This window comes from Ambystoma mexicanum, chromosome 3q (genome assembly GCF_040938575.1).
Source record: "Ambystoma mexicanum isolate Mex_15411 chromosome 3q, UKY_AmexF1_1, whole genome shotgun sequence".
NCBI lineage: Eukaryota > Metazoa > Chordata > Amphibia > Caudata > Ambystomatidae > Ambystoma > Ambystoma mexicanum.
This window is the reverse complement of record NC_090926.1, coordinates 783,475,864-783,499,151: the sequence shown is the minus strand read 5'-3', so window position 1 is coordinate 783,499,151 and position 23,288 is coordinate 783,475,864. Positions and strand designations below refer to the sequence as shown.

Here is a 23,288-nt window from a genome sequence, read left to right as displayed (position 1 = left end):
CTGCGGTGTGTATGATGCAGCCCTATGCTCCTCAGTGCATGCCCTACAGCCTACGGGCTACGGACTTTGCCCATGCACCCAATAGTGTAATCCTTCCACAGACCCACCGCATCTTCATACACCCATGAATGCCGTCATGTGCCCAACTACTGCATTCCATCCACAGCGCACCGCCACCAACGCTCCCACCCAACCTATCTCATGTGCAATTCACTACCCATCTACAAATGACCTGCCACCACTCACCACGAAAACAGTTCACTGCAAACAGGTTGCTGCAGAAACTAAGGGACTGTTACTACAGCTGCCTCCAATCACCACAGAAAATACTAGCCTATGTATGTCACATGAACCACTTCTCACTACCCCATCCATTCCTTCCTTTATGGCCGCCGACACAATGCGTATGGTACATTTTGCAGACCCTGCCGCCGCCGGACTGTCCTACAATACACCATGGTGGCTTTTCCAAAAAATGTTGATGCACAGCACGCTTCCCTCCAGCCACCCACAGGCCGCTGTTAAGACGGATTTCTGAACTCTGTCCTGGTGGCGCAGAGGTTCAGAAGGCCAACCTAATTACTTGGAACAGGGTAACCTCTGGACGAGCCAGACCAATCAAGGTAGCGATCGCGGCAGTCAAGACTAGGTCTCAAGAGGGGTGAGGGTGACTGAAAGCCCGCAATGAGCACACAAAGCAAGAGCGCTTACAAACTACTCCAAACAGTTGTTATATCAAAAATATATACACATTTATTTTAAGGCCTTTAAAATAATGACCGCAGCGAGAAAATCACAATATCACAATATTAAGCCAACACATACCATATCAACACAATATATATACAAATACGACAGTCGCAAGCGTTATATGCACGAAATGTGTAGTCCACCTGAAAGGGAAGGAAAACAGGCAGTGCGATAATGCTTTAGACTCAGTTCGCCTTCAGAGGCACCTAACTAGATGGAAGTCCGAGCCCTGCGAAGAGTGGAGCCTTGTGCTCAAAGTACCTGCACACGCTGGTGCCAACGGGCAAAAGGAGAAGCTCTTCGGAGGAAGTCAGGCAGTTCGGGTTAGTGCACAACAGAAGAAGAACAGGTTCCGCGACTCAAGCGCAGCCTCCACAGTGAGCAGAAGCAGAGCGCGAGTACGGACAAAAGGGTGCTGTTTTTACACAGCGGGGAAAAGCAATGGGCTACTGCAGGAGGGCGACCAGATCCTAGCTATACTACTCACCGGTCCCCGATGCAAGCAGACCCAGGCTTCTCCACGTTAGTTTCAGCAGCTGGCAGGTTCAGAAAAGCCGGGAATGCCTCGTCGTCGTGTAGAGAAAAAAAAGACGTCCCAATCGAAGAAACCTGCACAGTTTTGTCACCACAGCAGGGCAACGGAGCGGCCGTGTGTATCTGAGCCAAATGTACACTACTCACTTCAGACTTGGGAACGCCAAGTGTACGAAGCGTGTGAGAGTGACAAGGACTCGAAATACAATACAACCTGGCGGCGGTTACAGAGCAAGACTCCCGTGTAAGCTGGTCAGTCAACTGGATGGCCCAGAGACGCTTCCGAAGGCTTACTGGCAGGAGATGATGAAGTCGCCGAGAATAGCTGTTCCTGCTATTCCAAAGGTCGAAGCACCAGTACAGGCCTTCTGGTTCGATCAAAGCAGGAAGGGGTTTCACAGGACGACAGCAGTGTAAAGGAGGAGTCCTTCAGCGGGTCACCAGCGATTCCTCGGTCCAGCCTCTTGGTTGCAGGATACTTGGCTCCTGTATTCCTTCGTTCGTGAGAACTCAGGAGACCGACATGGTAGTGGTGTTTCCAGCCCCCTCTTATCCACGGTTCCCTTCGCGCCAAAACGGAGGGGAGCCAATGGGAGATCCGCTCATCAACACACACACCATACATGGACCAATCACAGACCATGGTGGTCCCAGGCATTCACACCACCCTAGACTCTCTGGCACCCAGGATGTGTATTGGGACCAGACATCCCAGCCCACACCCTGGAGGCACACAAAAGACATGTAGAAGCCCGCAAAAGCAACCAGGTTTCGCGGGAAAGTACATGCCCAAATAAGGAAGGCCCCGGGTCGCTCGCCCTGGGGAAGGTGAAGGGAGCAAGACGGTCAGTGGACAGGACAAAGGAGCCTCGTGATCTGGCCATTTTGGGAGCCAGGCCACCATTTTGGGTTAAGCGCATAAAACGCGCTTAGAACGCCAAAAGGAGCTCAAAATACAAAGAAACGATCGCTGCCACCATTCCTGTCCCTGAATGACTTGCACCGGTCAAATACAATCCTAAACGAGTATCTAGGGCCTGTAGAAGGCTAGAGACCCAAGAGAGCTGTAACTTAGCTTACAGTGCCCTCTTGTGTCATGTTGCACTAAAGCCGCAACATGATAAAAGAAACTATGGGAAACAGCGTTCCCCGGTACTGACTGTCGTATGGGCATGTCAGTTTCCCCATAAGAAAGGAGCGAAAGCCCAGAGGAGTGCGGCAGAAGGCTGCACTTCTCTGGCAAAGTCAAGAACAAGGTGAAAAACAACAGCAAAAAGTTTAGGGGTTGCCACATGGAAGGAAAATTACCTACAATTACGAAATCTTTCCTAACAGCCACGTTCAAACTTCTCCGACAGCATGCCGTACCGCGATCCAATGACACTTTGTCCACGGAGCAAACAGGGAAATGGGTCCGCGGAGCGGACCCAGATATCACACATTTTTTGGGACGTGCATTTCAGTATTTTGTAACATATTTACCAGTCCGATTTCCACCAAACTCACAAAAGCACGCTTTCTGGCCCAAGCCACCGCTCCTGGCGCAAATCTGGTGAAAATCCATCCAGCCGTTCGACCTGTAGCCGTGTGCAAAGTTTTTCCCCATTCAGTCTATGGGAGAAAAAGAAAGTTGGGAGCCCCCCATTTTTTTAAATTTTTTTTATTTGGTTGGTTGAAATTAATCAACCTTTCAAATATAAAACACTCATGAATAAAAATTTAAGCAACAACAAGTTTGAAGTAAGTAAAAAAGCAAAGATAACAAAACACAATTCACAACAAATGCAAATGTAAAATGAACAAAATAAACAAATAAACAAACAATGGGCTAACAATGCACAGAATCTAGCAACAAGCAATTCAAAAAATTAACAGTAGCTATTTGTATGGCTATGCATTAAGAGTTTAAGATTGCAGCCCAACAATCTTGCGGGTCTAGAAGACCTAGATAATGGCAGTATTTTGAAAAGTGTGTCTCTCTTTTACCACGGAGAGGAACACATTCAGTAATCAAATGAATGAGAGTTTCGTGAGTATCAGGTGTCATACAAAATCGGCAAATATTGCTTGATGGAGGCAGAAGTTTGCGTCTGACTTGTATGTCTCTTGTGAGGCATAGGTTAAATCTCAAGCGTAGAATGCCTAAGCGGTATTTCGGGGAAGGCGATAGCAGCAAATATGGTGCCCCCTATAACTACCCCTGCACGAAACCTTGCCCAACTTGGTGAAAAAATTCAGAGCCACCCATATACTTTTTGCAAATTTTGGTCAGGATTCGTCCAGTGGGGGCAAAGTTATAAGCCACTGAAAAAGTGCTCTTCCTATGAGTTCAGCAACTTAACCATAACTACACGCCGGCCGCTACCATGGGCCATGTAATATATATCAAAATAAATGTTAGTTCTAAGCCAAAACAATACATCTCAGATTTGTCTCCTCTTATGTGATATGTAGCAGAAGTGGTCTCCCAAAGAAGAGTGTAGAACAAAACAAGTGAGGAGGACACCCAGAAATCCATCATTTGGTTGAATAATAGCTTCTGATTGAATTAGCAGTACTAAAACTAAGAGTATGTCTACACCTAAAAGAAAGCCCAAGGATCCAAAACAGAGGTCAATGCTAGATCTAGTTTCTCAAAAACCATGAACAGCTGACACTACTACAGGCTCGGATTCAAGCACGGGATAGACTTTTGTCTACTGATGATTTCTCGAGTGGCAGTTCATGCACAGCTGTACATGTCCAACCATTGGCCAGCACATCAGCTCTTGCTGGCCGCAGAGCTGCTTCTTAAGGTGCAGACAATGCATCAACATCTACATGTGCTGACATTGGTCTGAGATCTCCATGTGCTGATGCCTTGCCTAAATTAATCGCTAGTTAACGCTGGATCTCCTCCTCCCTTGGCTGACTTAGCATCTACTTCATCTGTAGTGGACTCTTGTTCACATGCAAATATTGGTGTAACAGTTTTACGTGATGCTGACCTAAACAATATTTCACATTTCCTGGATAATGCTGAATGTTCTTTCCATCCTGATAATGAGGATTGCTCGTCTCATGTAGGCATTTTTGACGATCCCCCCTTTGTTGCTTGTTTTACCAACTGTTCCTTCTTCTGGGAGAGCACAGACAGCTCTTGGTTGTGGAGTGATGAGCGTATGCTGATGCCTCAAGATGAGCAGGGCATTCATAGAAGACCGGTAGCATGACAGTGTGGTAACAGTGTGTCATCAAATCAATGCAGTGACCCTGTACAGCCCAAACCTCCTACATACCCTGTAACTCGTTCCCGTAAGTGTAATGGAGACTACAAAACGTATGCTTGGCTGGAGTATTCCATTTTGAAATATAAAATATACTGCTTTGCATGCAGACATTTTGGTGCTACTTCAGGAGGAGGGGCCGCAAGCGTGGTAATAATCCATTTGTTGACATTGGCTTCAGTAAATTGGAAAAGACAGGTCATGCTTTAGAGAAACACGCAGAGTCTGATAAGCATAGATCTTCGGTTGTTGCTTGGACATACTTTAAGCGTGTGCAACAGATTACAAACTCTCAACTGTCCATTGTTTCCAGGCTAGTATGGGAGGCCCACCAAGAGTTTGAAGAGCATCGGCAACATGTGCAGCAGTTACTAAAGGTTGCATGTCTCTTGGGTCATCAAGGGCTTGCATTCCACACCACAGACGAATCACAGGAGTCCCACAATAAGGGAAACCTCATTGAAATATTGGATATGATATGAATATCAAGCTGATCGTGTCGAAGGAGGGCAACTAGTCATCTCGGACCCGTGTGTTCACACGGCAGATAACTCGAAAGCACAGGATGGTGGAACAGGCCGCCGCACACAGTCATGAAACAGGGTGCTTGTTCAAGCAATAGAAGGAACTAAGGATGGCAATCTCTCTCTTTAAGTCGGAGGGTGAGTATTATGCAGTCATCAAGCACTTAAATTCCTGTAAGACAAAGTAATGCCCCTGGTACATAGATGGATCCCAGGAATTACTCATTGTTGTTTATACAATTAACCTATTTCTCCATTTGCACACCGCATCTTTGCATCTTTGAACTGTAGCTTCCCACATAACTCTCTCTCGCCTTAAATTCAATCCTCCTTAGTCCATAGTATTCCTCTGCTGCACCCATACAAACTCCATTTAGGCATGGGTGACTACCAGGGCCTTGTATAACTATAATGTCTGAAATACACACACGCATATTAGCACCTCCCAAACCTTTCCCAATTTTCTGAACCCTGGTCCGTCCAAGGGCGCTCGAGCAAAAGCGCGCTGGGCCCATAATTATGGTGAAAGGCGGCATAACAAATGAAACATTTTTTGAATGATTAATAATGAAGGTCTTAAAGTCACAATGGCTAGAAGATATGGGCACACCACGCCTCACAAGTATCAAATCCTATACGTGAGAGTATTATTAGTAAAGTGACAGAGGGCCTCATTACACGGACGGCGGTAACCATAGTGGAATTACTGCCCTATTCCAAGGTGTGTGGGGGCGGTAATTCCCCATTCACCATGGCACTTCTGCATTCCCATTTTTGTCCCCATAGGGCTCAATGGGAATGGGGAAGGTGGTAATTATGGTACCGCAAATTGCGGTACCGTAATTACCTCCAAGGTCCCTGTGCGGGTCCCGTCCTTAACGGCTGGTAAAACCAGCCGTTAACGTAGGGTCCCACAAAGGGACCTCGTAGTAAGGTGGTAAGGGTTTACCGGCACTGGTACCCTTACCAGTACCGGTAAACCCTTACCGCCATCCGTGTAATGAGGCCCAAAGTACTTTGCGCTGTTAGTTGATGAAACCAAAGATATTTCACATAAAGAACAGCTGAGCTTGGTGATCCGGTTTATAGATAACGATGAGAACATTCAGGAAAAAGCCATAGGATGTTACCACATGGAGGAGTTGGATGCCTCCAGTTTAGCTGCGTCCATTGGCGATTCTGTATGCAATGCTGGCCTTGACTGGAAGAACTGTGTGGGCCAATGCTATGATGGGGCATCAGTTACGAGTTACTGTTTCGATGGAGTGCAAACAAAATTCAATGAAATTGCTCCACAGGCTATTTATATTCACTGTCATGCACATTGTCTAAACCTTGCGTTAGTGCAAACTTTCACTAACATACAAACAGTAAAAGATTTTTTTCCCCAACTTTGAAGGCTGTTTTGCAAAGTTCTCCTCAACACAAACTCTTTATAAAAGCTCAAAAAGAAAGTGGTCTGCAAATACACAAATTATAAAGGCTTGCTAGCACTAGATGGTTTCATCGCTCTGCTGGTGTTAGAAAAATACAGGTTCGATTTGAGACCATTGTTGTTCTCAGTGCAATAGAATCACAACAACCTGACAAGCAGTCTAGTTCAGAAGCCAGATGGCTCTTCTGAAATATTCAGAGCTTTGAGTTTCTGGTAACTTTACTAAGTATTGAAGTGATTCTCCGAAAGATTAATGTGTTATCTGAAGAACTTCAGAGAACGGATCTTGATTTGCCAAATACGTGTGAACTAACTGACGTGACAACAACTGAACTTGTCAATCTCCGACAAGAATGCCATTGGATGCAAAATCGTTAATGAAGCAACGGAATTGGCATACAAATGTGGTATTGAAACAGTTGAAGACCACAACTGAAGAGCTTTATCATTAATGCAGCACCAACTGAGCAACAAACTAAAAGAATACTTTGTTAGTAATACTTAAGCAATATGACTCGAGCGGCAGGGGCATTACCGACTCGGGTAATGCCCCGGGGCCCATAGGTATAGGCCCCGAGCGAAGCAAGTGCCTCACCGAAGGCCCCGGGGCATTACCTGAGTCAATAATGCCCCCGCCGCTCGGGTCATATTGCTATTAGTACCCTGGCCCACATTATGTGTGTGACCGGGGCACTAAAAGCATTTTTTTCTGTCCCAAAACGCTGCAGCGTTTCGGGACAGAAAAAAAAAAAAAACGACCAAGAAAATGTCCACCATGGAAAGATGGAAAGGGAAAACGGAGTCCGTTTTCCCTTTCCATGGCGGCCATCTGGAGCGGATGTGCTGGGAACACAAGTGTTCTCAGCGTGACCGCTGCCGAAAAAGGATCAAAAAGAAGGTAAGTGGGGTTGGGAGGGCAGGAGTGGAACAGGGGAAGAGGGAAAAAAAAAGAAAACAAAAAGAAAAAAAACGTACCTGCGTCCCCGGCGGGGGACGAGGGAAGCCCCCAGCCGTGTGGAGGCGCAGAGCGGGGAGGGCCCCGCTCCGAGTCTCCACACACAGGGATGCAGGAACAAGAAGGTAAGTTGGGGGGGCGGGTGGAAGGGAGGGAAGGGAAAAAAAAAAAAAAAAAAAGACCCGAGTCCCCGGCGGGGGGCGAAGGCAGCCTCTCAGCCGCAGGGAGGCTCGGAGCGGAGATGGCGCCACTTTGAGCCTCCTCATTGGCTGAGGGGCTGCCCCACCCCCCGCCGGGGACAGAGGCCGTGGAATCCCGACGGAGGGGTTCCCGGCCTGGTAATGACTCGGCGAGGGCCAATCAGAATGGCTCTTTCATTCTGATTGCGCCCTCGCCGGGTACTAATGTAGGGAAGAGCCCTGGCCATTATGAGCACTCTGAAGCTATAATGCCACAGACTGAACGGTTAAAGAAAGAGGTGTTTTTCTCCACCGTAGGTAGGTTTGCAAGTGAGTTGGATGCTTGTTTTACAGATAACATGGCCCTTATCAAGGGTGTTGGCATGTTCAATCTAAAGGCTACACATTTCTTGGACTATTCATCTGCACAGTTTCTTGCTGACGCTACTTAGGGACCCAAGTAAATTACGCTAATTTGGATTCAGAGCTTGACATTGCAAGGGGATTTTTCTTCTAACAAGAATAGGTATTCATTCTGTCAGGCACTATCCCCTAACTTCATCACAAGGATTTTCTCAGGTCCTAAACCTGTTGGATCTGGTCTTTGCATTGCTGATCACAACTGCAACAAATGAGAGGTGCTTCTGTTCGAAAAGAGTGAAAGACAGAATCGTACCAGTACTGCGACCACATAAGTTCACCTGGTATAAAAACAGCACCTTTGTGCATTTGTTAAATGGAGATCAGGGGACAGGAAAGTGTACAGAAAAGAAAAGAAAGACCCTACAGTGCCAGCGCCGACTCGCGTACGCTGCAGGGATCGAGGGAAGTCAGCGGCACAATTCCAGGGGAGTGGGGTAGGGGGATGTGGGCCATAGTGGTCTATCTGATTACTACGCCACACTGTGATGGACGTCGACATTTTCGGCTGCGTAATTACAGGCGGCACAGTGATTACATAGATCCTGAAAGACTATTTGCGAAATAGATGCGAATACAAGAAAATTAGTGATTTGTTGATAATGGCTTTATGGCATGTGAATCTATGGAGGTTAAGCAGATAAATTTGAGTGATGCCATTGACAGATTTGTTGACATGCACACGGGAGGTATCCCCTTAAAGATGAACCATTATCTTCAGGGTCGGACTGGGACATGAAATAGGCCTGGACACCCAAGAAAAGTGGCCCACCCCTCGCCTCAAAAAGTGGCCCATCACTCGCCTCATGACCCTTGACCTCTAATGATATCACCAGAAGTGATGTAATTTGACCCCACCCCAAAGTGACATCCCAGGAAGCGATGAAACACGACCTTTCACCCCTTGACAAAACAGGAAGTGGCATCAAATAGCATTGTTCCTAAGTACACTGCGAAAAATATGGTTATGATTTCACTCATGTTATATACATTTCATACAAGAATGGATCACCAAATGTATCATTAATATCTGTGTGTATAGATCCATATTGTCAAATTACTGTGAATGCAAGCAGACGTCCAAGGCCAAATGATAAAGTTATTGTATAGCACTTATGCTTAAGCTCTTTTTTATAGAACAAATATGCATACAATATCACCCAACCTGTGGTGGTCCTCATTTATCGACCTAAGAACGATGAAAGGCTGAGATGGCCTTGCTGGGATTCGAACCTGCAGATCACACACACATCGCAGCAGCGATCGCTCAACCCACTGAGCTATCATATTGGCTATAGTAAAATGAGCAATTATTCTGTAGTGGATACCATTAAACAGGTAACTGAGATTTAACAGCAGACCAGTTAAGTTCATCTGCAGGTCTGGTACAAAGTTGGCCGCATATCAAGCCTGCATGCATCTACTTTCAGGTTTCAGAGGTTGGCAAAATAGGGAAATCAGCACACTCACCGGACATTCCATACTCTGAGCACTCGTTACCTCATGCAAACAAACATCCTGAACAGCATGCCAGTGAGATGGGAAAGATAGACACATTACAACAAAACATTCATTGTGGCACAATGAAGTCAATGGCCACTTGATGTGCTATGGTCAAATATTTGTGAACTGTACAGAAGCTTTTAGGCACAAGGATTTTGTCAAGTGACCGAGGGCACCGAGATGGAATGTCTTGTGATGATCATAACAGAGACAACGGCAGAAAAAAACAAGCTATTACTGCAACTTGCGAAAGGCAAAATACATAGTCCGAAATGGATGCTTACTCTACTCTAAAATTGGTTGTTTTTCACTAATATCACTAATACATATTTATCAGTAATACAACAGCACAGCAACTCCAGGGGGCACCGTGCCCCCTGGAGTGGCAGCACGGTGACAGCCACCGGCCCGGCGCCAACTAAGGCCCCTCAACTTTGCATGCTGCAGCAGCATGTGAATGATGTTTGCATCATAATTTATGATGCACACATCATGCATGCAAATAAATCATCAAAGCAAGGTAACGTGTTACCTTGCTTTCATGAATTATGCTGTTGCAGGTATTTTTTTTTCCAAAATATATATATATTTTTTCAAAATAATTTTTGGGTCAAAATACCATCCCAGGCATGGCCAGAAACGGCCCCTACTCCCAAGGGACGATTTCGGCCTAGCCATGGGCCGAAAGGCAGAGGCGGCAATCCAACCCTTATTATCTTCCTCGACACTGTGCTAGGTTATAGCTCACTTTCCAGTTAAGCCCTTCTTCTTTTCAAGTCACGCAGACCTAATCAGCAAAACATACATTCTTCAAAACCATCTGCCACCGTCCTACACTACCAGCGTTTTCTCATCATGAAGTCAGCCATGCTCCCTCGATGATGCACTAGAACCAGTTTCTGTGTCTACATTCAAAACACTGTCTCCTTTTGTTTACTCATCAGCTAAGCACCAAAGGACCATTAAATCAGAAAAATCTCAAGTAAGAGAGGCACCATATAGACTTACAGCCAGCCTTGTGTGCCTTCAAAATGGAGACATCTGCCACTGTGCCACACTGCCAGTCTCCTACTGATTTTGAGTCAAAAGCAACAGTGTGACATCCAATAGATATTTTCCTGTGAAGGCAGACAGACACTACTAGAATCACAGCCAATAGCATCTGCCAAACTGCCAGTGTCTTACAACTTCCAGACACCTAAGTAATGAGTAGCTTTCATCAGCATCTTCTTGTCAAGTCAGCCACTAGCTGCACTACAGCCAGAGTTTTGTGTCATGAAAACATTTGCTATCCTTCCTGCCTCTTCGTGATTTCCAGTCAATGAAGCAATGATGAACCACCTAAGCAGCATCTTCCTTTAAAGCCAGTCACCAGCTACCCCACAGCTAGAGATCTATCATCAAAATAGCATCTGCCATGCTGCCAGCCTATACTTGATTTGTAGTCAACCAAGCAACAATGAGAGACACCCAGTCGGTGTCTTCCTGTAAAACCAGTCAAGCACCATCAGCACCACAGCCAGTATTCTACGACATCAAAACAGCACCTGGCACATTGGCAGTCACTCTACCAGACACCTGCAGCTCCACTACCAGGGTTTTGTGTCTTGATCTGTTCCCATTCAACAATCGCAGCCCTCCTCTGTGGTTTCTGGGCAACTAAGCAACTACCTGCCGTCCAGTCAGAATCTTCACCTAATATGAAGAAAGGAATGCACCAGTTGTTCCACAGCCCAAGTCATTTGCCATTGAAACTGTAGCACCGGACAAGTCTATCAAGCCATTGTTTTTCTCAATCCGATAAGAAACTTAATTTTAAGTCTTATGATCAGAATAGTGAACTAAGAGCAACTATTGGGCATTACCAATACATCTATACAATAGTGTGAATTGAATGTGTACCTCTAAGGAGAGGTATGGGGTGAAGAGGATAAGAACATGTAACACATATAAAGGGTGTTGGTGAGTGTGGGGGTGATGCAAAATGCAGCCAGGAATTTCTTTTTTTAAAGTATAGGGACATGAGTGATGAGACCTTTGGTATTGAACTCAGTAATGCACTGTACGTCTGCAATACTTTTAGAACTATTCTGTTCGCAGCCAAAATCACACAAGAACAAGTCTTACACCAGAAGCCTCACAAGAGTACAAGGAAGAAGATGGAGTCTTGATCTCAGTTTTCAGGATGTGAGTATAATACCTACCCATACTTCAAATGTGTGCCGGGATCGGCCGGGATCGGCAAGTTTGCAGGCAGAGTACTGCAAGTACTCTCCTTTTCAGATTTTGGTTAAGGATGCAGCACTAGAATGGAAATGCAGAAGCCCTTCATAAGTGGAATAACAGGGTTCACTGTTGTTAATCAGATGTTGTAACACACTAAACTTCTACAGACCTTATATGGTAGGAGGTGTACATGAAACCAACCTTTTTTAAATATGGGAAAGATTTCTGATATTCCCCAGGAATCAGGCGCTTGCCTAGCATGGCTAACTGCATTAAATAATATACAGATATATGGTGCCCAGACAAAAAATAATTATTTAAATAATTCAACTGGTATCTTATCTGGGCTAGGTGTCTGCATGTTGTTTTGTGACCCAAGTGCTCTCCTAGTTTCTTCTTCTAAGTGCGGCAGAGCCCGGAGTTCTAGTATAGCAAGATTCACCACTGTGATGCTGGAAATCCATCGGAGGGACAGGGCCTCCGTATTCTTGTCCTTTACTGCCTTTTATCATGTGTTCTGTCATTTTTTCCATGCAGGAGTTCATGTGGGACTCCTAGCGGTGCAGCTCTCTCCTTTGGTTTTGGTGAACAGACCCATGGGATACCCTTATGGCACCCATGGGTGGGGGTACAACCCTGTGCCCCTAGTGTATGATTTTGGGCAACTGTGTGTGGCCCACAGAGCAGGGTACGGGCTGGTGGCAGCTCTGTGCTGACTTCACAGGTGCCCTGAGCGTCCTCCATTTTGGGATGCCCAGGCCCTGTCATGGGAATCGGTAGATTCCTGATGGAGACAAGATTGCCCCCGTGGCCTCTTGCCTTCCATCGCCTTGATCTTCCCGAAGTCCCAGGAAGCCCCGACTCTGTCCTTTCCCCCTGACTGGCTGTTGGGTAGAAGTTCCAAATATGGTAGTGTGGGGAAGTGCCGACCAGACTGGCTGGAGCCTTCCCAACGACTGTATGTTGTGGGTATGCCCTGTGGGTAGGACCTGGGTGAATGGAGTGTGTGACGAATACGCATTCTGTGTTGTGGATGTCTAGTATCTGGTGTTTGACACAATGACAGAGACAGCCCTGCCTGAAACTTGTATGAATGCAGTTTGGAGTGTTGAATGGCTTGGTCCCAATACACATAACTTGTTGCGAGTGTCTGGAGAGAAGTGAATGGCCTGAAGGCACTATGCACCTGATGTGCTGCCTGCCTGCATGAATGCCCTTCTGACCGATTGGTTGCCTGAGTGTGACCCAGCAGAATGAATGGGAGATCAACTAGTATATCTGGGGGCCTCTCACTGCTAGAATTTGTGTTCAGAAGCTGAAGTCCACTACGAAGAGTAACTGGAGTGAAACTGAAGCTTGACCTTGAAGCCCTGCTGGAAGAATTGCTGTTGCTCTACTTCGTCAATCTGAAAGCTGCTATGTCTCCAAGGACTGACCCAGAGAGGACCTGGTAAGGCGCCCTCTTCCCGAGCTACGAGGGACCATCGTGCACCAGCTGATCTTTGCCAAAGCTCCTTGGTAGACAGACCTACGACAGGCTGCCCACTGGAGACGAGGACTGCTGCGGAATCCCAAAGAGACCCGCCCGGACTGTTGTCCGCCACCGTCAACGACCTCCATCGCCGACCGGAGCCACCGTATTCCCGTTGCCTACGAACTTCATTTGATCCAAGGACGCTCTAGCCTGCACAGCCGCCCGCCTTATCCCACCGGAGAAGGCCAGGCCGTCGACGCACCGAGGAGCATCCGCCGGTGGGTTGCCCGCCACCCAAAGACCACAGAGACGCCGACGACTTGACGCCCTTGCGGGGCCACAGTTCTTCAAACTCTTTGCGGTCCAGAACTATCGACACTGAGGTGCCCGGCACGCCTCTTCCTTGCAGGACATTTACGCTTCCCCATCGACGAGCACCGCTAGGAAAGAAGCTGCCACTTCACCGTCGTAGTTCACCCTGTTCTCCATCGGACGTTCGACGACCCGTGACTCCTGCCTTAAAGGGAGGGCACTCAAGAAGGGCCGTCGATTCCCTGACAAGGAACGCTATAACGCCAGGTACTTTGGGGTTGCTGAACTATTGGAAAGTCTCTTGTGAACAATATATGGACTGGGCTTGTGATATCTTTATTCTACAGGTTGCCCAGGTGGGGGGGGATCTCCACTTAGAACTGTGTCTAGGTAGCAGGGCCAGTATTCTGCCAATTGTTCTAACCAACTGCTTTCCTCTTACATCTATCGTTTCCGTTACAAACTTGTGTGCAATTTAACCGTACAGTTGATGCACTTTAAAGAGATCTAATAGTAATTGTGGTACCACGTAGAACTGCATATTTGCCATCATAGATAACTGAGTACAAAGTGAGTTATCGTGATATTGTACATAACCTTGATTATTAATTATATAAAGACTGTTTTTTAACTAATACAGTGTGTGGTCATTCCTTTGTGGGGGCTTGGGGACTACACTGTACTTAAGAGCCAGCCTGCATCACCTCCTGAGAAGCTAGGCCTTGATTGCTCGACCACGTACCAATAATAGATAATATTGGCTGGGGTCCTCTGTGCCTCTCCTCTGCCATATAAAGAGCAGAAGTACAGACACCCCGTCCGGTCTTTGCAACCATAAACCTGTGTCTCCTTATAAAGGTTCCTAAAGTATTCCTACCATGCTGTGTTACGCACTTCCATGGCTCCAATGCCTTCAGTCTCTGTGACTAAACAATTAACTATTTTCAAAAAAGTGGAAATTCATGTTAGTGCCACCTTTTATCCTTGAACTCTGCTTTTTTGCTTTTTTCTTTTCAATTAGATATTTGTAAACATATTGCCCTTCTCAGCAACTCATGATTTCTCCCCGATTATCTTTGATTACTAGTGATAAAAGCTATGTTTTAGCTGCCCTACAATCTTGATAATACACTTTGTAGAATAATGTAGCCCTTTACCCGATAAGCTTACATTTATGAAAACGAGTGGATTTAGGATATGGGTCATTCGTTGAAATGTATTAATTATCTCGGCCGGCTCTTGTTTTGGATTATCCTTTGTAACCCTCAGTGCCGGATTAAACCCTGTGGAGTCTCCTAGGCAGTCGAAATGTTGCCCGTCCCCCCTCGGAAATAATGTCCTAATACGTTTTTCATTTTCTGCACCGCTTCCTTTGGATCAGGCACTGGTAACCCTCTAAGAAAGGAAGGGCTGCCTGATATAAGTTAGAAATTGTCCTGCCATACTGAGGAGGCGGGCACCATTAGCTGGTGTGCAGAAGTGCATGATCAAAGGCTTTCAATACTGGCTGGGCAAGGTTGCAGTACCGCTGGCCATTTGTTGGTGGTTCTATGCATTCTGGCGCTAACAGATGCCTACAGCAACCCTCTACCACACATGGACCCTGTGCAGTCTTGCATAAGTAAAGTAACTGCAGCAATGCCACCCTTGTGTAACTTTTGTCAAGCAGAAACACAGGGCTTTGAATGTGTACTTCTTTAATTTTTACAGGCGTGTGGTAGTGCAGTCATGTTTCTATCCACCTACGTGCCACATCCATATTTATTGTAGTTACTGTTTCGTAAAGGGAGCATGCGGCTCCATGATGCATAACTAAATGCTGACAAATGTTTTTTTGTTAACTTACAAATGTAACGTTGCTCTGCCTCCACCTGTGACTGGAACAGCTGATGAAGAGGGAGACCTGCAACACAGAGCATGATGCACACACAGGCAATCTTGCTGAAAAAAAGAGCAACTTGGCTTGTGAATGCATAGGAGCAACTGAAAGGAAGGTCTGAGCAAAGAAAAACAAGGTGGAACACCGCGCTTGCACTGTGAAATAAGTGCTATGAAGGCAGCAGGTGGCTGGGAGCTGTGGGTACCTTGCCCGAGTACACCACCCTAATGGAAAGCTTAAAGAAGGTTTCCAGTCTCACTGCGCCGACACACAGAGAAAGTACACACTGCTTGAAATGCAGATTTATTGTGGTTTAAAGCAGCCTGACACGTGTTTCGAACAGTCCTTGCTCTTCATCTGAGGCTGGTGCGTTTTGAATAATAAATTAAGATTAAACCGTGGTATTAAAAGGATACACAAATCAAAAATTACATCAACTTTGAAGGGCAACCAAAAAAGAAAAGGGGCAGGGGGGAGTTACCACCCAGGTAAGCCCGTTTTTTAAGGCCCCTAGGACGGCTGCCGAACCGCAGCCGTCACTGTGCCTACTAGCGCTAGAGGCAACAACAAGGCAGACGCCGGAATGATTTATAAATGATCCCGTCAATTTACTTTTCTTTTCCCTGACCCATCGGGTTCTCGTACACTGTGCATCCATCTTGACGCAATGCCCTCTTTTGAATACTTGCAACATGCACAGCTCGACTCTTAATCAAGAGAATGCCGCAACAGGGATGACTTTGATGAAAGAGGTACGCTTTATTTTTCGCAGCATAATTTGCCTTGGACCTAAGTTTCAATGCGTTACCAGCGCACAAGTACATTAATTTTAGTTAGCTATTGAACTATATGTCAGTTCGCTAATTCCATTATTGCACCTTTGCAGCTTAAACACTCAGATGTAAGACTATTGACAAGAGCACCTCCTCCAATGTAAGGTATTTTCAGTTCCAAGAAACCTTCCATAACATGCACCTTGATTTAAACCTCTGTATAGTGCCATTCGCCATCTATCACGTAAACAGATGTTATAATGCAAATCTTGTTGCTCTGTTTCCAACCCCTCCACCCTTCCCTATATCCTTCTCTTACCCCGTGATGAAACAACTGAATTAATTCCTGATACGCTCCACATCTGCATTGCCTCACATTGACGGTATTTACAACTTTTGTGCCTTCATTTGGATTTGCATTGAATTCTCTACCGTATCTATTGTTGCTCTTTGGTTACTCAATTTGCTGAATGTGATGGAATTTTGGGAAAATTACCCTTGTAATTGGGGTTATGTCGCCTGCCCCACTTGGACTTTAACATATGCATTAATGCTGCCCATATGTAATGGACATCGGTTTTTGTTTTTATGGAAACGCCCCCTCCTCCTTTTTTTGGTTGCCCTTCAAATTTGATGTAATTTTTGATTTGTGTATCCTTTTAATACCACTGTTTAATCTTAATGTATTATTCAAAACGCACCAGCCTCAGATGAAGAGCAAGGACTGCTAGAACCACGTGTCAGGCTGCTTTAAACCACAATAAATCTGCATTTCAAGCAGTGTGTACTGTCTCTGTGTGTCGGCGCAGTGAGACTGGAAACCTTCTTTATGCATAGGAGCAACCACTTTCTACAAGCCAGGGCTACTGCATAAGTGCAGGCTAGGGTTGGGGAATGTTGCTTGTAAGACATCCATTAATCTACCTTGCCTAGTGCATTGATTTCTTTCCACATATGTGCTGCATTTATTTGTTTTATTTTTATAGGGAGCAGGCTGCTCCATCATGCATGACTAAGAGAGCCCAGCATGAAATGTAAACAATTATTATTTTATCTTTTTTGCTTTTTGGGGGGGATTGGAGGAAATGGGCAGGGGGTTCTCACATGGTTCGACTGGAGCACAAAACTGTCTCAGACACCAATGAAAAAGTGGCCCACAGTTGCAAATGAATATGCATTCCTTTATTCACAGGCTATTTGAATAGTACCCATGGGGGTGTTTTTTGTTAAAATGTAAGCAAATTGTGATATTTAAAGAATATTTATTCAGCAGCAATGGTCATAACTACTAGCTGTATAGTGAAGTAGCTCATCAAACTGGCACACATATGCCAAAAAAGTGGCCCATTTTGACTGGCCCACACTAGCATTTTGCATTTTTGATACGGACATTGCCCTATTGGCCAGTTTGAGCGGCTCATCCATAATCGCCTAGGGGGCGTCCACCCAGTGCCCCCCTCATCCATTATGGAGGAGCCAAGGTGCCAGCCCAATGAAAGACTGAGCACTGCCTAGGCTGCTTTTTCCAGCTGAGGGAGTGCTCCTGGACTGGCTGAACTATCAAAGGGAAATATTGTTTCCCTTTGACAGTTCAGTTCCCTAGCTGCACATGCTCACTGAGCCATGCAAGGCCGGGGGCGTTTTGCTTCACCAGCCTTGCATAGGTCATTGGAAATGCTGGCTAGGGCACTGCATGTCTCTATGTGCCAGGGGAGCTCCTATCTCACACATATGGACAGAGTATCCTGGAGCGGGACATTTCAGCACCCACGCACAGGCCCCTCAGAAGGTAAGTTTATGTTAATTCATTTTTTATTTAAATAGGTGTATGGATGCATGTATGCTTGTGTTATGAGTGAGTGTATAGTGATGGGTGCCCGTGTGAATGATAGAGTGATTGCTGGGTGAATGTGTGTGTGTGTTTGTTTTGGTCCGTTTAGCTGATTTTGGTGAGTGGGGGAGGGGGGGGGGGGGAGTACAGGGGGCAAGGAGGGTTGTACAACAAAGGCATTTTAAAAATGCCTTTGTTGCACAATTCCCCTACCCACCTGCCAAAATCAGCTCCCCTCTGAAGGGCTTTGTGGAGCCCAGGGAACAGGGATGGTATTATTTACTGGCTGTTTATCATAGACATCCAGTGAAAAATGCCATGCTTTCCCCCTTGGCCCCTCAGCTCCTTGCATACACACATAATCATGTTGATTGTATTAGGCACGGTGGGGCCCAGGGGGACAAGCACAGTATCTTTTTACTGGACATCTATCATAGATATCCAGTAAAAGATATCATGCCTGCCCCTTGGGCCCCCAGCACCTATTGAAAACTGTTTGGCTTTTTACCCATTTTATTTTTTTAAAGTATGCTCAATAATTTAACATTTTAATCCATTATTTTAAAGCAATTCATGAGTGGAAAACCTCCCAAACCCCCCTTGATTGGTTTGGGCTCCCTCGCTGCGCTTGGTCGCTATGGCATATCTGGTGGAAATATTTTCTTTATGTCCCTCCACTTAAAACATTCACCAGCCACCACTGGCCCTGGGACTATCTGGGAGCAGGTTGGGGAAGCACCGGGACTGTGGTGGGAGCAGGATGGACGGGAGCCATGGGATAGTGGTGGGGCCAGGGTATGGAGAGCCAGGGTCTGTGGTGGAGTGGGGAGAGCACCCCACTCCTAGCCTCACCCCACTCCTAGCCCAGTGATTGGGCTAGGAGTGGGGTGAGGGAGTCCAGAGACTGTGATGGGAGCAGGTGGGGGAGCCCAGGGACTGTACTGGGAGTATAGTGTGGTGACAGCACACAATAGTTCATAGCCATTTGAACTTACTGTTCATTTGGCATTTTTTGGGGGGGCCGGCCTGCCCACATTTTGCTCAGGGGGGGCCAGGCCTAAAAAGTTTGAAAGCCACTGCTCTACATCATCCACAATGCTTTCTGGGTCCGGAGAGCACGAGATCTCCAACTTTCCCTCCCCAAATACTCCCCTGCAAGAGGGAGGGCAGGTCTCTCTCCTTGGCTGCTGCCTCCCTTTGGAACAGCCTCTGTGCCCCGCTCAAACTTGAGCCGGACCGCGTCAAGTTCTGGAAACTGCTCAAAACTATTCTTTTCTCTACCTCTTTCTCTTCCCTGCTAGTCACCCCACTGCAGCTGAGACCAGTGGCATGGTCCTCATGAACCTCACAGGATACCAGGCCGTTTTACCCAGTCGATATCAGCACCTCCTCCCACTGCACTGCCCCTGCAGCCCCCTGCTTGGCAGCTCTACATCCCACCTTGGGAGTCACCCTTACTAGCAATTAGTCAGAGGGCTTCTCCTTGGCACTTCCCTCTCGGGCCCCCCACTAGCACTTCCTTGCCCATGCCACCCTCTCTATCGCCTGCACTTCTCTTCACTGCACTTGCACATCCGAATACCACAAGGCCTAGTAGGACCACGTCTGTATATTTACTGTTTTGTCAATGTTTTTCTCTCCAGTTCCCTTCCCATTCAGCCTTGTGGCACTTTGAAACCCAATTCTGTTGTATAAGCGCCTAACAAATGCTCAATAAAATAATTAGGAAATAAGTTACGGGTTGGTTGCGCTATGCAATTTGCCATTAAAACGTGCTGCAGCAGTTGACTTGCATACATGGTTAATAGGTGGTACTGTGCAGTCTTGTACAAGTAATGTAACTGGGCCCATGCTACCCCTTTGTCACGTTGCGCCAGGTGACACACAGACCTATGAATCTGTGCTTCATTATTGTTCATGGGAGTGGTCACTGCACTGATATTTTTTCCACCTATGCGCTGCTTTCATATTTGTTCTACTTATTGTTTTGCAACAAGGGCATGCGGCTCCAAGATGCATTGCTAAACACCAACAAATATTAGGTGAAGGGCAAATCAGATATGTGTGGATACGCCACTATTTTAATCGATGTACTCTGCGTTGTGCGATATGTGGAGGCAAGCACCAGCAATTGGTGTACAAGCGTTGATCTATCACAGGCCTTAATATGCAGTGTTGTGCAGTTGGGAACCAACATTGAATATATGAGGAATCAGTAGTGTAGGGAATGCATTGGTTGTGCTATGCAATCTGGCACTAACACATGCCTACAGCAGTCGAGTACCCCACACATGTTTAATAGGTGACACTGTGCAGTCTGGCACTAACACATGCCTACAGCAGTCGAGCACCCCACACATGTTTAATAGGTGACACTGTGCAGTCTGGCACTAACACATGCCTACAGCAGTCGAGCACCCCACACATGTTTAATAGGTGACACTGTGCAGTCTGGCACTAAAACATGCCTACAGCAGTCGAGCACCCCACACATGTTTAATAGGTGACACTGTGCAGTCTGGCACTAACACATGCCTACAGCAGTCGAGCACCACACACATGTTTAATAGGTGACACTGTGCAGTCTGGCACTAACACATGCCTACAGCAGTCGAGTACCCCCCACATGTTTAATAGGTGGCACTGTGCAGTCTGGCACTAACACGTGCCTACAGCAGTCGAGTACCCCCCACATGTTTAATAGGTGGCACTGTGCAGTCTGGCACTAACACATGCCTACAGCAGTCGAGTACCCCCCACATGTTTAATAGGTGACACTGTGCAATCTGGCACTAACACATGCCTACAGCAGTCGAGTACCCCCCACATGTTTAATAGGTGACACTGTGCAGTCTGGCACAAGTAACGTACCTGCGGATAGGCTACCCTTGTGTTACTTTTGTCCAGGTGAACAATAGGGCTATGCTTCTTTACATTTCACAGGCTTTTGAACTAGCCGAGTTTGTCCACAACTGCAAGCCTCTAATGGGAAGTGTTGTGTGCATTGAAACCAACATTGGAGATATGGGAACACATTATTGTAAGCTATTAATAGGTGGCTCTGTGCACTATTGGTATTGGGAGTGAAGCCAAACTAAACTTGTACCTCGGTTAAGCTTGACATGGTGGAACATTAGGTTGTTAATTTGCGCCAACCCGATTGCAGTTACGGTTAATTGGCAAGTTGTGGGATTGCCAACCTTTTTTTTGTTGGTGTATAAGAACAGATTTCTCATAGTTCCTGCATGTGCATTTTTCAATGGGCACACAATTCTGCCAATCTGTTGTTATACACAAAGCTTTCAACGTGAGCATGCAATGGATACACACACTCATATCGTAGAACATAAACGATGCCTACTTACACACTTACGCTCCGGTGCACCGTTGTTTAAGGGACACTAGCTGCTAAACAGATGCATAGGAGACACACACCTCATGGGGGAAGGAGTCAAGTGAAACCCAGGGTATTTGATACTAACACATCCCATCTTTAATCCAATCTAATTGCAGTAGTTCTGTGTGTCTACAAGGCCTATCAATATTACTATACTTATTGGGGACAATAATATGCCATTGTTCCAAACATAATTCCTTCCTGCTCAGTTTGAATACAGACACTTAACGGGAAATTGTGGTAGGTCAATTTACTAACTCTAAATACTCCTCCTGGGTCCTTTCAACTGATCATTGGATATTTGCTAATTAAGTGGACAGACTTTCCATGGCAACAGCTCCAGGAGCTGATTTCAACTGTTGTGGTTTTACCTGTGTCAATACATCAAAAGCAATAAAAATCTTTATTTAAGCAATATGCCCGCAGCAGCGGCGGCATTACCGACTCAGGTAATGCCCCGGGGCCCATAGTTATAGGTTGTAAAGGAGGTCTCACATATTCCCCCACCAGGCCCATTGCTTCCCAGCAGGTACCTCGGGTCTTCAGTGGGATACAACCCCCCTCCCCCACCACTAACCCCCACCCCCCTACTCGGCAGGTCCTATTACTGTACCTCGTGGGTGCTTCAGTCCCCCACGCCTTCCTTACTCTGCCAGTGGATCCCAGTTGGCCCCTTGGTTCCCGTGCAAGTCCTGCAATCCCCAGAAGGGCATTCATACCTTGAGAGAGAACTGCCAGGCTCAGAATTCATGTCTTTAATCGAGCCCAGTCCCTTGCAGGACACGCCTCCCTCTCCCCTGTCAAGGGCGCGCGAGCACACACACACCTGAATTCTATTTCACCAGTTCTCACCTTATGAAAACGCGTGATGATTGTGTGCCAAAGAGAACAAGTGAAACCTTATCACCTCATGGGTAATACACACCCGCTTTCTTTGTATTTCTTTAGTGCGTATCCGATGACCACATGCAAATGCCGGCACGCCCATAAGTACGTCAGCCCATTTCCACATAGCGCATGGCTGCTGGGAGGGCTGGGAGCGATTCAGTCTCATGCCATGCGCATGCCTTGGAACGTGTTGGGCATGCGATGGGCTACGCGCCAATGCCCCAGTCCCACGGACCTTTCAGAGGCAGCAGGCGGCTGGGATATCTACTTCCTTATCTCGTGGACGGGTCCAGCCATGTTTTCACTTTTGGGCTCTCTGGAGTCACAGGTAGCTGAGAACAGTGGCGCCATCCTTTCATGCTTTCACCTATAGCGGCTGCAGGCGGACCAACGTGCAGAAGGTCAAAGCAAGGGTCACGGGGCGTCTGGAACGCCACTGTTTTTCAGTTCTCTCATAGCCCTCGGCAATGAGCATGGGCAGCGCCTTCACCCGAACCCGTTTTCCCAGTCGCCACCGCCTCCTCCCCAGCTCAGGTGCCAGCCCAGGGATGGGGCGCAAGAGCTGGGACGTCTTCTCGCGTCGGAACCGGTTTAATCTTGCGGCCCGCCAGTGCCTGTTAAATTATAACCGGAGTGAGATCACACACCGTCACACGTCAGTGAAGATGGGCAACGGTGGAGGCACTTCCCAGGAGACAGCGCCGGGTGAAGATTAGTCAGGGATCGTGGGGCCCATTTCAATATGGTAGAGGCCCCCTGCAAACATTTCGGGGACCCGTGGGGTGCTCAAATAATAATGCATACAAAGGAACGCAGCCAAGATTGTAATCAACGCTGCTGGATGTTAGGCGCCAGCAAGACGGCCTGCAAAATGCACGCCCCAAAGTGCACATTCAATCTATAGGTGACCGCCGGGGGACAGCAGACAGCCTGGAACGTGCT

At 46.8% G+C, this 23,288-nt stretch overlaps 1 protein-coding gene across 4 annotated transcripts in view; it reads right to left on the bottom strand.

Moving 5' to 3' along the window:
- LOC138582989 (monocarboxylate transporter 6-like) overlaps nucleotides 1–22,628 on the bottom strand; it is a 336,775-nt gene extending 314,147 nt beyond the window's left edge. The window contains exon 1 of one of the 4 annotated variants that reach the window (XM_069654836.1): nucleotides 22,311–22,628. Coding sequence is in view for 1 of the 4 variants with exons in the window: in XM_069654834.1 (XP_069510935.1) it covers nucleotides 22,384–22,512 (129 nt within the window). In the remaining 3 variants the exon portion in view is untranslated. The other 3 variants (XM_069654834.1, XM_069654837.1, XM_069654835.1) reach the window with 3 other exon arrangements.
- Nucleotides 22,629–23,288: the final 660 nt, after the last annotated feature.